This window comes from Akebia trifoliata, chromosome 11 (assembly GCF_017979445.1).
Source record: "Akebia trifoliata isolate Shusen 1 chromosome 11, ASM1797944v1, whole genome shotgun sequence".
Classification (NCBI taxonomy): domain Eukaryota; kingdom Viridiplantae; phylum Streptophyta; class Magnoliopsida; order Ranunculales; family Lardizabalaceae; genus Akebia; species Akebia trifoliata.
In genome coordinates, this window is record NC_141385.1 from 34,715,756 (window position 1) to 34,732,849 (window position 17,094).

A 17,094-nucleotide genomic window follows, 5' to 3' on the forward strand; every position below is an offset into this window, starting at 1 on the left:
GGGAGAGATATCTCAGTAGAGAGAGACGTAGAGGAAAGGGAGTCCAACCGAGAGGAGGGACATGGAGAGATTGAGAGATGTAGGGTAGAAGGAGACCAATTAGCCAACGTGCATAGCGAGCCATCTCTTCTTATAAAAACCCATTTGTTTCTATTTATTTTCTTTTTTTACACTTTTGCTTTTTTTTTTCTTCTTTTCATGTTTCTTATTAGGAGAATGGGGTAGCGACCCTACGTTACTTGTTGTAGACACCCCATTTTTTGCATTTGCCTGATTAATCAACTCGTCAACCTGATCGCAACGGTTCCCAATGATTGATGATTATTCCAATGCTTTATTTTGTTACTAGATATGCTTCAGAAATTTAGATGAGATATCTCAAACTAACAAAACTGTAGAAACCGCGCTACGCTAGGGAAATATAACTCAAAAATATAGAAATCATCATTTTTCAGACAAAAAGAAGATTTAAAATAAAAATCACTAAAAAATGACCAAATTACCAAAATACCCATAACCTTAAAACGTCCCTAGAGCCCACATTACACTTAGTAAAACCCTTTCAAACACAAAAAATAATAAATTGAAATCAAATAAATCATTTCGCCAATTTTCACAAAATTTGACAAAATTACGAAAATGCCCCTCATAAAGTTCACGACCATTTCACACAAATATTTTTATAAATGACAAAAATCAATATTCTCATTGAATTTCTTACAAAAAATCGATTCCAAAACATCCCGAAACATTAAAAAATGACTTAAAACGCAAAAAGTCCTTTTAGAGGGCAAAATGGTAATTTTATAATTTTAATAATTAAAAATTCTAAAATTAATAATTAAAACATTAATTAATGTCAAGTGAATCATAATTAAAATTAAAGTCAATCAAGTAAGGCTTAAGTTAAAATCCTAATGTCAAGTCAATCAAGTAAGATTAAAGTCAAAATCTTAAAGTCAAGTCAATCAAGTAAGACTTAAGTCAAAACCCTAAATTCAAGTCAATCAAATAAGATTTAAGTCAAAATCTTAAAGAATAGCCAATCAAGTGAGACTTAAGTCAAAATCCTAAATCAATCTAATAAGACCAAAATCAAAACTCTAATAAAATTCTAATTAAACTCAAAAACTATCTAAAAGAATTCTAATTAAACTCTAAAACTATCTAAAAGAAACCTAATTAAATTCTAAATTATCTAATAGAATTCTAATTAAACTATAAAATTATCTAATGTAATTCTAATTAAACACTAACTTTATTTAAAAATAATTCTAATTAAACACTAACTCTATCTAAAATAATTATAATTAAATACTAACTCTATCTAAAAAGCACTTTAAAAAATCTATAAATAAGGGTCCCTACAACCTATTTTCATATAAAAAGAAAATCCTAGAAAAAGTAAGTGAAAAAGCCTCTCTAACCTTCACAAAACACTAATTTTGAAGTCCTAACTCCTTACCTAACATCCATAACCCAAATTTTGTTCAAAAAACACCTAAAAACCCTTTCAAAACACCTAGAAATCCATAAAAAATTAGAAAACTCACAAATCTAATAAGAAGATACATCAACTTGAAAATCAGAATCAGATCTGGTGACAGGAGAATAGTAAGAAAATACATACGAGGATACTCTCCGCTGGTGCTGAGAGAATCGTTATAATCAGCAAGGTAATTTTCTTTTATTTTTATTATTATTATTATTTATTATTTTTGGTCTTTTAGCAATGAAGTTTTATTTGGGAAAAGTAGAGACCGACGTTTGCCGAACGGGATTGGTGCTTAACACCTTCCAACCCCGTAACGTGATCCCCGGACCTGTATTTTCTTTCGTAGATTAGTGTTATTTATCTTTTAAAGTCAATGCTCGGTTCCTAGACCGTAATAACTAGGTGGCGACTTCCAAACCTCAAAGGTCAAAAATGGATCCATACACACTGCGGATAGAGGACGCTTTCACTCGCACTTTGGTAGTCCTTCACCGATTGTGTGCATTGATTGGTTAATTTTAATTGTGTTTTTAATTTTTAATGGTTGTTTTGATATTAATTGAAATTTAACTTTTAGTTGGTTGATTAAATTTTAATTTGACTTTGAATTGGTCGAATAACTTTGAATTCATTTTTTATTTGATTTTGAATTTTAATTTGAAATTTATTTGATTGATTTTTAACTTAATTTTTAATTGGATTGGTCAATTGAAGTTGGATTAGATTGGTTGATTGAACTTTAGTTTGAATTGTATTTGGTTTTAAATTTTAATTTGAATTTGAGTTTGATTTTGAATTTTAATTGGTTGAGTAATTTTTATTTTGAATTTAAATTTGATTTTGATTAAATTTCAATCTAAATTTTTAACTGGTCAAGAATTTTCTAATTTTTTTTATCATGTTTTCCTAAAAGTTAGGGTTTCTAGGTCAAAGTCAGACATTGAGGGGCATTTCGATCATTTTTGTGATTTCTCATAAATTTATTTGTTTTCATCAATTTGGATCTCATTAGACTCGAAATCATATTTTGAGTGCATTGGTGATGCTTTCGAGATTTTTCAGAGGTCTAAAATTTATGAGGGGTATTTTCGTCATTTTATTGATTTTTGTAGATTTTTAAGAATTTTGGCATGAGATTTCTTTCAGTCTCAATGTAATTATTTTTAATTTTTAAGATCCCATTTTCCTAGCATCTTAATGTCTTTAAGTTATCGCAATGTATAGCGAGCCTAAGTATACGTACTTGCAAAATCGAATATAAGGTGTAGCGATCCTAAGCGTGCGTAAATTTCTATGTCGAGTTATAACGAGTAATGGAGATGAAAAAATTGAAAATAGAAGCAATCAAGGACAGTACTCTCAAGCCTTCGAGATCTTTGTGCTCATTATTATGAATTCACCGCAACCGGGTGATGAATTGTTGAATTAAGCTGATACAAAAATGGGGTGTCTATACAATCATCTTCGTCTATACCTATCAAGCGTGCATGTGATTTCCATTATACATCCCCATTCATGTACGACCACCTTTATATTACAAGTTCACTGATAAAAATAGAAAATAATAAACCTAGATTCCAATTGTGAGTTGACTCTTATATGTGTCCCATACCACGTATGGGCATGGTTGTCCTTATCGTACATCCTACGATAGCACGTTACTTCAGATAATATGACGAACTATCCCTTTAGGAATTCTCAAGCTCTTTAACAACTCACAAAATAACGATATGTATAGATATTATTTTTCCTTGAAAATAAATAAAAAATTAACATTACATACTTGATAATTGATATCCAATTTCCTACCATGCAATTGTGGCCCATCGACTTAAAATAAATTGTAGTACGAAAAATAAATCAATGCCTTGCTTTAATAGAAAGTAAATAAACATGCACCCAAAAATAAATTATCTATGGATATCTATTCATCAACCCACCTATAACACAATATTGTAAAATGTAGAAATCACTCTTCGATTGTAATTCTGCCATTTTACCGTTCTATCCCCTTTTTCACTTTTTTTGGTGTTTTCATTTCTCTATTCTTTGAATATCATTTCCTTTTTTTGAAATTAATCCAACAACTTAAATTCCCTTAATACTAAATCATTTTCAATTTTAAAAATTCATTTTTGACAAGTTAATTGAAATCTATAGCAATTTTAGTTCAAATGGGGTCTCGACAATGCAAGGAAGTCAAACTGTCAAAATCAAGGCTGTCGGTAGCTAGTGGTAGTTGAAGGCTGTTTTTTACGGTGGCATCGTTAAATTGGCCTGCTGCAAGTGGCGGTGGCACCGCCAATCCTGCCGACAGAACTGGAAGTCTACTTGAAATTTGGATTTTCGTCCAATTTTTTGGATCTTTCATTGATTCTTCTATCCATTATCCCACCCATGTATAATTTGTTGTAAAATGCGATTAAAACACATCAACACATAGGTTATGCATGAATTTGAAAATAAATGAAAAGAAATCTACGATTAAAACTATATCGTAATTTCGATAAAAGTCCTAGATGGAATTTTCACACATCTACGATTACCAATAGGAATAAAGAGTCCCCTACCAAAGATCATTATTATCAAAAATGATGATTTAGCCCGAAAGTCAAGGTTGACAACACGGAAGTTGAGGTTGGATGGACTTGGGTGCGAACAAATGACGATTTTGAGAAAATCTTAATGACGACGCTTACCTTCCCTTCTATTATGGAGGATGAGTCTATCACCAAATAGGTGAAATCTCGAGTGGAGGGTGTCAAAATCCACTCACTGATGGTGAGAGATAGAGAAAAAAAAAGTAAAATGAGGATCAACGATAGTGAGGTTGTAGAGCTTGTCAATGCCGACAACTTCTTCTTTTCCATCGATGATCAACGAGGACTCATTTGCAATGGTTCTTGAGGAGCAAGCGGTTGAAACCCTTGGGTTAGAGTCGGCTGGGGTTTTGGTTTTTTGGAGAAGAAATGAAATGAAATAAAAGAACCATAAGTTTTTTTTATATATAGACTTGAGGGCATAATTGGTATTTCTAATTTGTTTCTATTGTTGGTGATGTCACGACTTCTCGAGCTCGGAAATCAATGAATGAGAATTCCATTCTTAATAATTTTTTGTTGCGGGCCTTATGGTCCGATAAGATTTTACTAATTCTCATTGTAATGAAAATTCACATTTTTAAGTCTTGTTCGACATAGAAATCGAGAATTTTGTAATTTTTTCGTCCGAACTCGAATGTGAGTGTACTTATAGGTTAAAGTAGGTTTCTCAACCATTTTGAATCCACTGGCGAAATTGGATTTCCCTAAGAAATGGATAAAACAAAATTCAAAAGTTTTTCCCTAAGTCTCATTTCCAAAATTTTCCCAAAATTTCAATATTTGATTTTCTACGAGATACTAGTTAAAAAGTCAGGTATTACATCTTTAAATCTTGTTACCAATTTGACCCTTATCCAATTTTGAAGGTAGATTTGGAATGTATCTAATCAATATCTCATCCTCATACAATCTTTCTTCATTGGGAGTTTCTTTCACTAATATTGTAACCACTTTTGATCTAATCCTTGCTTTTTAGGGATTTGGGATGATTGAACGGTTCTACCATGCGTCCTTGACTGAATATTTTTTAGACCAACCGAGACTCGAACCCATAGTTGGTTTGTGACCGATTCACCAAGCTTACCCTTAGATGAGTTAGCTCGATCTCCATGCGTAACTTGAATTCCTGGGTGCAATATGTCACCCCTTGGTACCCAATGAAATATATCCTTCACAAAGACCATGTTGAAAAAAATCTATGATTCATGCACATACAATGTTAGGAGAGTTTGGGGGGATTTTATCTGAGGGGGAGTCAAAATCATTACTATTAAATGACGTGCCAACAGACTATAAAGAGACAGTTGGAGATGCTCTTAAATGGCGTCAAATAATTTTTTGAAGGTGCCACAATCTTAATTAGGAACCCAACAAAGTCATCCAAACACTAAGAGTTCGGTAATTCCTTGAAAAAAAAATATCCTTTCTTAGTGGCATTGATATTTTGTAGGCACAAGTAAGAGGCGTTTCAATTAGAAATGGGGCCAGGATAGCTTAAAAAAAGAACCATCCTTGGCTTATGTGGTAGTTTTTGTTAAATAATCCAAAAAAAACACACAAAGAAAAAGAAAAAGGCTATTGTTTCATTGATTCTCCATGATGCAATTGAATACAAAAAGATGATTTAACCTAAATACAAAGAGACTATATATAGGTTAAGTCAAAGGAAATTGAAAAGACTATTCTACCCTTATTAAACAATAAATCAAAAAATAACCCTATATTTCTTAACATTGCCCCTCAAACTCACGATGCGGCAGGTACAAGCATCGAGAGTTTGCCAACTAGAAAACGAAAATGGGAAATAGAATGCGACTTGGTAAACAAATCTGCAAGCTGCAAAGAAGAAGAAACAAAGGGCAAAGTAATGGTGCCATGCTTGAGATGATGACGAGTGAAGTGACAATCAATCTCAATTTGCTTAGTTCGTTCATGAAAAATCGAGTTGTTAGCAATCTGAATAGAACTCTGGTTGTTACAATACATAGGAGTGGGATGGGGAAGAGAAACTCCCATATCTGCAAGTAACCAACATAACCAAACAATCTCTTTGGTAGTAGATGCCATAGCACGGTATTCTGCTTCAGTTGAAGATTGAGAAACAATAGATTGTTTCTTGTTTTTCCACAAAATAAGAGAATCACCAAAAAAGATACAGAAACCAGTAATAGACTTGCGATCTGTGGGATCGCTGCTATGATCAGCATCAATGTATGCACGCAGTTCAAAAGAAGAGGTGGATGAAAGTAAAAGACTCTTTAAGATTTTACCTCGAAGATACCGTAAAATACGAAGAACAGCTGTCCAATGAACTGTAGTAGGAGAAGCAACAAACTGACTAACAACATGAATAGCATATGCAATATCTGGACGAGTAATAGTGAGATATACCAAACTCCCAGCAATAGTACGGTATAAAGTAGGATCTGACAAAGGTAAACCATCAGAAAAAAAACTACTTTGCGTTAACCTCAATGGGAGTATCAACAGTCTTATTATCCGTAAATCTAGCCCGCTCAAGAATATCTGCAACATATTTCGACTGAGAAAGAAGATAACCTCTGGGTGAGCAAGCTACCTCAATACCCAAGAAATATCGTAGAGAACCCAAATCTTTCATTTCAAACTGTCTAGCTAACTCTGTCTTCAAAACTGAAATACCATCAATATCATCACCAGTAATAATCATGTCATCAACATATAAAGACAGAATGATACGACCTGCATCAATGCATTTAACAAAAAGAACAGAATCATGACTACTAGAAGTAAATCCAAGGGAAGATATCACAACAGAAAATTTCTCAAACCAAGCACGAGGTGCTTGTTTAAGACCATATAATGTTTTCTTGAGCTTGCAAACAAACCCAGAATCATGTGAAACACCAGGAGGGGGCGCCATATAAACTTCTTCTTGAAGATCTCCATTCAAGAAGGCATTTTTAACATCAAGTTGAGAGAAATGCCACTGATGAACCGAAGCTACTGCAATAAGAGTACGAATAGTAGTCATTTTTGCAACAGGAGCAAATATCTCATCATAATCCATACCATACTGTTGAGAGTACCCTTTTGCAATCAGCCTAGTTTTGTATCGCGCAATAGATCGATCAGAATTAGTCTTAATTTTATACACCCAACGACAACCAACAACACTCTTACCAGGAGGTAGAGGAACCAAATCCCAAGTACCTGTCTTATGCAAAGCAGAAAGTTCCTCATCTATAACTTATTGCCAAAGAGGATCAATAATTGCCTCTTTATAGGAAGAAGGCTTAGAGAAACAATGAATAGAAGCTAAAAAGGAAGTAAAAGATGATGAATAACAAGAATAAGAAAAATCTGGTAACTTTATAGAATTAAGAGTGCGTATGGATTGACATAGAGGTGGATCCACAATCTCAGACGGAGCTTGAAAGACCATAAGAGAAGAGGAAGCTTTAGGTGTATCGGAAAGCAAAGTGTTAGTACCAGCAAATTATCAATACAAATTGATTGTAAAGATAACGAGGTATTTGAAGTACTAGGAACCTCAGATGACAAACTATCAGAATCCTCAGGAAAAGGATCTATATGAATAAGATCAGATCTAGTCAAGTTATGAGTAGTGGATGGAATAGAAAAGTAAGGTATATGCTTGAGAAAAACAACATGACGAGATACATAAAATTTCTGAGTTATTGGATCAAAACAATGATACCCCTTTTTACCTTCACCATAACCAAGAAAAACACAAATAACAGATCGAGATGACAACTTGCTACGTTCTACATGAGGACGAAGAACGAAACAAGTACAACCAAAAACTGTAAAGAAAGAATAATCAGGAGCATACCCATACAACTTTTCGAAAGGAGAAAAACCTGAAGTATGAGAAGATGGAATTGTATTAATCAAACTTATAGCAGTAAGAACAGCTTCACCCCAAAACACACTAGGAACAAAAACAGACAACAAGAGAGAACGAGTAGTTTCAACAATGTGCCTATGTTTTTTTTTCAGTAACACCATTTTGCTCAGGAGTATCTGTACATGAAGTTTGATGAATAGTTCCATCTAAGGCAAGCAACTCACAAAATTTATCAGAAGTATATTCCCCACTCAAATCACACCTAAAACATTTGATAATAGTAGAATGTTGAATTTTGACAAGAGCACGAAAGGCTGTGTATATCTCAAAGAATTCAGAACGATGTTTCATTAAATAAACCCAATAATAACGAGTATGATCATCAATAAAAGAAACATAATATCGAGACCCTCCTTTTGTGACAACAGGAGAAGGTCCCCATACATCAGAATGAATCAAGTCAAATGGATAAGAAGAAATAGAAATGCTTCGATCAAAAAGTAAAGCTGAAAATTTTGCCAGTTTATATCCACTACAATCAGAAATATCAGAAGTTTGCATCCTAAAGCCCTTGTAGAAATCAAAAATTTCAAACGAGAAGACGAAACATGACCTAGGCAAGAATGCCATAAATAAAAGCTAGAAGAAGAAGGACTCAAACGAAAAGAAGACAAATCAACACTAGTAGTAACAGCAACTGGCACTTTTAACTCATCCAAAATATATAGTCATCCCTTGCTACGGCCTGTCCCAATCAGCTTCTGAGACTACAGATCCTGCACATAACAAGAAGAGGAAAACGTGACTAAATTACCAAAATCACATAACTGACCAACAGAAGCAAGATTTAATGTGAGTTTAGGAATATGATAAACATTGGGGAGAGACAAGTGAGGTGTGACAATAGAACCAACACCTGCTAAAGGCATAGGAGTGCCATCAGCAGTCATGACAGGAATAGAAGTCGAAGGAGACACAGAAGCAAAAGATGAAAAATCTAGAGACATATGATGTGAAGCACTAGAATCCAAGACCCATACAGAATGTGACATACCTAAAGAACTCTGAGGCAACTGACCTACTGAAGAAGAAGTAAAAATAGCTTGTGGTTGTAAGGAGAGAAACTTCTGAAATTGCTCAGCCAGAGTACTAGGATCAATGAAGGGATCTGATGAAACTACTGCTGCAGTATTAGACTATGGTGGTTTATAACCCTGAGATGGTCTATGAGCATTAGATTGTGATTGGTTACCAGGCTTCCAAGCTTGAAATTGTTGCTGCGATCGATTCTGCTATCTCAACTTAGGACACTGAGCTTTCCAATGTCTTTTCTGCTTACAGAAACTACACTCATCGAAGGTAACTCGTGTGTAAGGCTTACTCTGATTATTAGAGAGGGACTTAGAAGGTACTACTAACATAGAATGACTAGAAGTAGAAAGAATTCCCTTTTCAAAATAAGACTTAAGACGTATTTCTTCAGTCAATAACTCACTAACAACTGAGTCAACAGAAGGAAGTGGAGAACGATGCAAAATTGAACCTCTAAGTTCTCCAAAATCACTGCAAAGGGCCGTTAAAAATTGTACCAACCGTTGCTGCTCTCTATGATCAATATAGGCACCACATGCCTTTAATTTTGCCTATTCTGTAAGAGCCAATTGATCCCAAAGATCTGTCATAGCAGAATAAAACTCCTGAATACTCATGTTCTTCTGCTGAAGAGCTCGTATGTCATTCTCCAATTGATACTGCTTTGCAAAATTGGACTGAGTGAATAACCTTTGCAGATGGTCCCAAACCTCCTTTGCTGTCTCATACTTTGCCAACAGTGTACTTATGGAATGCTCAACAGAATTGTTAATCCAAGTAATAATTTTTGCATTGTTTGCTTCCCAAGTATCTATCAAAGCAACGTAACCCTCATCGGTATCCCTAGGTTTCACCGAAGTTCCACTAACATATACCCACATCTTTTTACCCTTAAGAAAATTTCTCATCAAGTAACTCCAATACGAATAATTCTTTCCATCCAACTTCATACTCACAGACTGAAGCGAATCGTCTCTTTCAGTAGCCATAATAAAAAAAAACAAAGATAACCAGATTGTAAAAGAAAGGAAAACCAAATACCAGATTGCAGAAACTGAACGAAAACCCTCTCGAAATCGTCTCTTTTCAGATTGCAGAAACTGAACGAAAACTTTCTCGAAATTGTATATTTTCAGATTGCAGAAACTAAATGAAAACCCTCTCAAGTTGGATCCGCGAAAACTTTGTGTAAAATCAAACCTCGTTCCAAGAACGCTCTGATACCATGTTAAACAATCCAAAAATATCACACAAAGAAAAAGAAAAGGCTATTGTTTCATTGATTCTCCATGATGCAATTGAATACAAAAAGATGATTTAACCTAAATACAAAGAGACTATATATAGGTTAAGTCAAAGGAAATTGAAAAGACTATTCTACCCTTATTAAACAATAAATCAAAAAATAGCCCTATATTTCTTAACAGTTTTTATTTTTATTTTTTCCCTACGCTACTCTTTCAATGGTAAAGAGGCCATGTTGAAAAATAAAAATTAACACATCAACCATGAGATATCAGATTTAAAAAAAAAAGTTTGTTCTAAGAAAGCTTCTTTTTGAATTTGCATATGGCTTTGAGAATGAACAATCATTGAACTCCAAAGTGCCATCTCTCAACCATGTAAAGGCACTACAGGAAACAACATGAACAAAGTAGTACAAAGGGTCTGGTCCCTCAAATATGGCATGTACATAAGCGTCGACTAAAAATTGGTTTAAATCCATGGTATGGCAGACCTCTAGCATTTATATTAGGAAAGATTACTTAATTCACCATCCAGGAGGGACTTCTTTGTAAATCCCCCCAATTACCCTGCATTAACTTGACGCTTCGTTTAATGTCCGCTGGTTCCCCTATCAAAATGATAATATTGGTGTTCCAAAATGTGAGATGGACAATTCAAATCATTGAGATCAATCTCTGTTCCAATTGTCAAGATCAACTTTTAAAACTGTTGAGATCAAAAATTGTAAATTGTTGTTCTTGAAGTTTGAACTTGAGTCATTGAGATCAACATTCAAACTATCAAGTTTGACTTTTTTTACAATCGTTGACCTCGACATTTCAACATGAATTGGTGATTTCAAAAATTTGAATCTTGGTCCTGACAATTTGAGTTCTCCATTTTATCAGGTTGAGGGATCATCAAGTAAGAAAGATTTTAGTTGTATGATTGTTAAGATATAGCCTCAAAACTTCAGGTGCATTAAGAAACATGTCCCGCATTGTCTATTAGGAAATGTCATAAAAATGATAAAGTGAGAAAAAAAAAAAAATAGTGCGGATATCGTTAATATTTACCAAAACAAGGGTATAGGGAGGGGTTCTAGTTGGTCCATTGTTTTCATGAAACCAGTACAAATTGAACAGCAAACAAGTAGTAATACACCTTCCAACCACAAATAATGTAGAATCAAAATTAAAAACGAAAATGGAAGGAAAGAGGATGACAAAATTATCTACAAAATCCTCAAGATTTATAGCTAGACGCTCAAAATCCACTATTTGGTGTAAAATCCCTTATTCCAGTACAAATCTACCTCCAAATATAGTAGACGAGGCACAAAAATTACACATAAAAAGGAAAAAACCTATAAAATGGCATGAAGGAAACTAGGGCTATATTTCAACAAGGCCCAACATTAATTCTATTTGTTATAAAATGCAAACGTTTCCTTTTCTCCCAAATTTGTCTCAACCACCTGGCTATAAATGGTAGTGTCATTGGGCAAAAGATTGTAAATACATTGAATACGACACCTAATCCATCTTTGGGTGCAATAGTGAGCATAGCAGTATCATAAGTGAAAATCATTGCGAAAATGCAGATTTGAAGCTCTAACTTCAATGGAAATCCAGATGTTAGGATTTGTATCACAAAAAGAGAAGCAAAAAATCCTGTTGAGTTGAAGAAAAGGAATAAACCAAATGATACTTCGTTTTTGGTACTCAAAATGGCCTTCCCTGCAAAATGTGATGGTATGGTAGTGTTTGTGCTATTGTAGTCATCTTGCCAAACACCTCCTGGAGGGCTGAGTCCCGCTTGGTAGGTTGTTGTTGCAATGAGTACGGCTATCACCAATAATGCATTACGTGCATCACTCGGGGAATCTCTAGCCCTTTGAAACTTGAAGTAGTCCACCAACTGATCTAGTGGAGATCGAGTTGATTCTGATGTTGTAAGGTCATTTGCAAGAACTCGACTTTGAGTATCAGTTTGTTGTGTTGGTATCGGAGAGAGGACATCTCGTGCTTTCTTGGCTCTAGTGGTCCGAAGTATCTCTTCTATTTCTTTATCGCCTTCTTCGTTTCGACAAACTAGTAATACATCAAGAGCCGTGAGTCCACTTTCATTCATGGAATTTACTTCCACCTCCCTAATACTATTACTACCCTTTCCAAGCAACAACTCCACCACCTGTTCACAAAATTGCCCCCTTTCTTGTTATGTTTTCTCATTTTTCTGAAACATAATCTTTCGCTTTTGGCTTCATTTACAAGTCAACTGTAACTACATTTGATAAAATTTTCTTAGTCATCAAATTTTTTTAAAGGTTTTTAAGATTTGAAGTAATCCACATAATCATTGTGATGCTAGGATTAATAACACCTGGGCTTAAGACTGAATTCAATAGAAAAGTATGATTCATTTATCCAATCGATTTTAATAATAAGATTTCAGTGATGACGATCAAGGTTGTCAAAAGCACTAGGCAAGGTCCTAAACAGGGTCTAAATGGAATAAAAAAAAATTAATGTTTCATTTTTTTAATCTATAGTAAAGATTATGCAAAAAATTAAAAAATAAAAATAAAATAAATAAAAAATAAATAAAAAATAAATAAAAAATAAAAATTGATGATGATAAACCTATGAAATATCAAGATAATACCAATAAAAAAGCCAAGTCAACTAACATTTGAGCAAAATAAATATCATACAACCATTAATATTAAAGTAGTTAAGGCCCTCTTCTCAAACCTCTTTTAATTTTAGACATACCCCTCCATGTTTTGGAGAATGTTTGAGGCACTCCCCTTTGTTTTAAAATTGATTAAATGCCTCTTGGATTATTTTATTTTATCTAACTATGCAATTCATTGAAAAAGAAAGAAAGAATACAAAGGGTGCATCCATGGAATTTTCTAACATCTAGGGGTTAGAAGGTCCAAAAATGCTTGCACACTCTTAAGAGTCTTGTACAATAAACTTGAATCAGTTTCGATCAGGATGTTGTTTTACCCACTGCAGGAACCAAACTAAGTCCATGAAATAATGCTCTAAAAGTGGGCCAAGTTATTGGAAGATCTCCCAATGAAATATTATCTGCTTTGATCAAATTACAGTGATAGAAAAAGACATCTCAAGTTCTAATACTTAGATAACAGACTATCTTTTTTTCATTTTCCCATCTCTAAACAAAGAATATTGTGAAGGGATAAAATACTCTCATCTGGACCATTCATTTTGCACCTATCAATGGAACTCTCGAGATGGACTTGTGGTACTATCCAGGTGGAATTCTATCTAATTAGAGAATAATCCCAATTTGGGAGGATTCTTCCCCCCTTAGATAACTACTATAATAGATAAGGACAAATATGAAAATTGTAATCTAATTAAGGTTAGATTTCCTTTTCTATGTTTAAGGTTTTTATATTTAAACAGTTAAAGGTGTTTTACGGGAAGAAAAAAAATTAAGAGGAAAAGGGATCTGGGGAGAGGGATGAATGCAATTATGTAATATATTGGATTCCAAGAGACCATGGATGTAAATACATTTGTCAAACCACTGAAAAAATCTCATGTTCTTTTATCTTTTTCATGTTTTTCTATTATTTTGTTTTTTTATCAGTGTGATATGGATCCTAATCAGACAGATAAGTCGAGAGGTACTTGCCTCTCTTTGTTTTGTGCAGGTTGCGAGGTGCAAAACAGTGTTGCCTTGCTCATCCTTCCAATTTAAAAGATCCACCTTGTCCAATTGTTTGATCTTTTCAACCAAAACTTCAAAAGCTTCAAACTGGTTGTTCTTCACAGCTAGGTGAAGAGCAGTTTCACCTCGAATCGTCACATCTTCGACAGACTCTGGACAAGTTGACAACAATTCTCTAATAATGTCAGCTCTACCTTTGATAGCTGCATAGTGAAGAGCAGTTCTTCTATCTCTACCCTTGAGACGACAATAATCTCTGTTGATCATCAAAAGCTCCTTCACAATCTCTAAATACCCATTCGCAGAAGCTATGTGCATAGGGCTAAACCCATCTTGATTCAATTCCGCAGCGAATTTGGGCTTCAATCTTATAATCTCCTTCAAGAAATCAAGGTGCCCAGCCATGGAAGCTACATGTAGAGGAGTCTCTCCAGATGTGAGTGCAACTGCATGAAGGATAAGGGGGTTTTCTTTGAGGATTTGGTGCAACCCATCAATATTTCCTGTCTGAGAAGCCTCAAATAACCTCCTCTCCATGTATGGATTTTATAAAGCCCTCCTCATTCCAAAGTGTGAAGGATGAGAGAGCTTTATACGTGATGAAAAATTATATTTTTGATACTACTCTAATCATTTTAGAGAGCTTTTAGTGGCACCCCAACTTTTACTAATTACAACCCAATTTCTTGAATTATTTATCGTACCCCAATTAAAGACTGAAACACACTCTTCAAACATTATTAAAGTTTGGTTCAGATTATGATCTCTACATTGTAAAATATTAACACTTGTTCAAATAATTTCAGTAGTTATATACAATTATGATTAGGCTCCTAAAACCAAGAAACAAAAATCTAGCAAAAATACAAGGGAGCATCTATTGCACCCCAACTTTTACTTATTTCCAACCATTCACTTATTTTCTTTATTTTTAATTGGAGTTTAATAAGTAAAATTTGGGGTGCAAATATCAGCTCCTCTAATTTTATAAGGGACCGATTAGTTGCACATCACTAATGGTTGGATGCACATCAACATTAAAAAAATCATTTATTTTTCTTGTATTTTATAACCTCTATTTTAACCTATTGCTTGCACTCCAATACCTAATCTTTTAAGGTTGAAGCTTTGTTTTAATTTGTAGTTTTGTATACTTTGCTCATGCTCTACCTTAATCGTGTTTTGTGATTGATTTTGTTCATGTTCTCTTTGGCTTCAATTTAATTAAGGCACTAGTTTTCTAATTTTTGTTTAAAATTTAATCTGAACTTGTGTATTTCAAGAAAAACATAACTTTGTAAACATGGTTTCGAAACAAAAAAATATTTCTTGCAAAAATGACTGAACTAGCAATAATTTCTTTGGATATAGCTGAAGAAGAACAAAAAAATTTTTTAAAAAAGGTGTGCAATATTTTTTTAAATTATTTTTGTAGTGTAATCATCCAAATGAAGTGCAAAAGGGATTTTTTAAGGGATGGACACTACAAAAAAATTGCAAAATTAGAACAAACATTTAAAACGGCATTAAGCCGTTTCTATTAAAAAACGGCATTAAACCGTTTTACTTTTGAAAACCGTTTTATTGTGTTTTAAATGACTCAATGGTCCGTCTCACTCTGTTGCAACGAAAACGAACTTGTCTCACTCTCTCTCTCAGCCGCTCCCTCGATTGAACTCACTCTCTCAGTCTCTCTCTCGATCTCAGGATCTCAAACGCTCTCTCAATCAACCTCTCGATCCCATCTCTCTCGTTCAGTCGCTCCCTCGATCGCTCTAACAGTCTCTCCCTCGATCGACCTCTCGATCTCATCTCTCTCGCTCATCACCTCACGCGACAAGCTAGAAATCATCGCGACTTCGGGCTTGATACTCTCTCTAATCCCTCTTTTCTTTAAATAGATCTGTATTAGGGTTTTTTATCTGATATCTCTGATATCTTCAGATTTGGATTGACGATTTAGGTTTTTAGATGTGATTCTCTGTTCTCTCATGTTAAGGTCACCATTCTAACAGAGGTTTTCTTTGAATAATTTCATCGTTCATTGATAGTTTCTACTTCAATTTATTTTATGTTATTCATGTTTATTTTTTTAATGTACTTGTTGAAAATCTGAGGATTTTAGATTTCAGAAGTTTTTTTTCTCAATAAATAAATAAAAATAAATAGAAGATGATCTTCTTTTAATTGGATTTACGTGGTTTCTTTATGTATTTGAATAAAATGTAGCAATCTGATCTATATATGTTTTTGGATTTACGTGGTTTCTTGATGTATAACAGTCTGTTATGGAAGGAGTCGGGATTTATAACCCTGGGTATTGGGGCATGGAAGGAGTAATTGATACATTATTCTTTCAGAAAGTGATTTTGCTTTCCACCTTATTTTCTAGAAACATACGTACCTTGTGAATGTAACCTTATCTATTTTGATTGCTCTGAATCCTATATTTGGAAGAGGAAAATTTGTAATTTTTTCTACTACTCTTTGACCTAACAATGATCCTGACATCATTATTTAATGATTTTTATCCTTTCTTATTGCAGCACCTACCTATAACGTGGAGAAACACTGTAATTTAGAAATTGCAGCTCAGATTTCACATGTCTCATCCTCCCAATATGGTAATCAACTTCAATCAATCTATAATTTCTTTTTTTCTTGTCTCAAAAATGTCAATGATCTTTTTCTCCATTAGTCTTCATATAACATTGTTTCTAATACACTTTATTATCCATCATTAGTAACATTTTGTTATTTTTTTAAGTACTACCTTCAGTACCCTTTGAATGGGTGAGGTATGAAGATGAATCTTTGAAGGCTAGTGACCACATTAAGGAATTTGTTAGTGGATGAACTATATTATCTTTTCCATATACTAAGGAAAACAGGTTCGGGGTTATTGCAATAAAAGAAATCGTAAATAGATAGATTAGTGTGGGAATTCTCTTCCCTAACCTTTTGTACTCATCTTCTTTAACAAATAATACATCTTGTTGATTTTCAAAATTAAATGCATAAGTTAAAAATGGTACTCCTAATTTGACTCATAGAATATCCATTTCAGCCTAATAACTTTCTAATATCAGTTATCCATCTAACAGCTGAGTCATATA

At 33.8% G+C, this 17,094-nt stretch overlaps 2 protein-coding genes across 2 annotated transcripts; both read right to left on the minus strand.

Annotated features, from left to right (window-relative positions):
- Window positions 1–9,591: 9,591 nt before the first annotated feature.
- On the minus strand, window positions 9,592–10,029 carry LOC147391364 (uncharacterized). Its single transcript, XM_086459059.1, has one exon. It carries the CDS (start codon window positions 10,027–10,029, stop codon window positions 9,592–9,594), a length of 438 nt encoding a protein of 145 aa, XP_086315185.1.
- Window positions 10,030–11,326: 1,297 nt separating this feature from the next.
- On the minus strand, window positions 11,327–14,665 carry LOC147391365 (ankyrin repeat-containing protein BDA1-like). Its single transcript, XM_086459060.1, has 2 exons — window positions 13,913–14,665; window positions 11,327–12,460 (listed from the first exon to the last, which is right to left on the minus strand). The coding sequence occupies exons 1-2, from the start codon at window positions 14,513–14,515 to the stop codon at window positions 11,669–11,671; spliced, it is 1,395 nt and encodes a 464-aa protein (XP_086315186.1). The 5' UTR covers window positions 14,516–14,665; the 3' UTR covers window positions 11,327–11,668.
- Between the last annotated feature and the right edge of the window lie 2,429 nt (window positions 14,666–17,094).

Excerpts from the sequence above, each read along its gene's own strand:
- LOC147391365 (XM_086459060.1), bottom strand. The coding sequence starts at position 14,515 with ATGGAGAGGAGGTTATTTGAGGCTTCTCAGACAGGAAATATTGATGGG. Across the intron at positions 12,461-13,912 it reads CTCGACTTATCTGTCTGATT|GTGGTGGAGTTGTTGCTTGG; the intron begins AGGATCCATATC and ends TTTTGTGAACAG.
- LOC147391364 (XM_086459059.1), bottom strand. The coding sequence starts at position 10,029 with ATGGCTACTGAAAGAGACGATTCGCTTCAGTCTGTGAGTATGAAGTTG.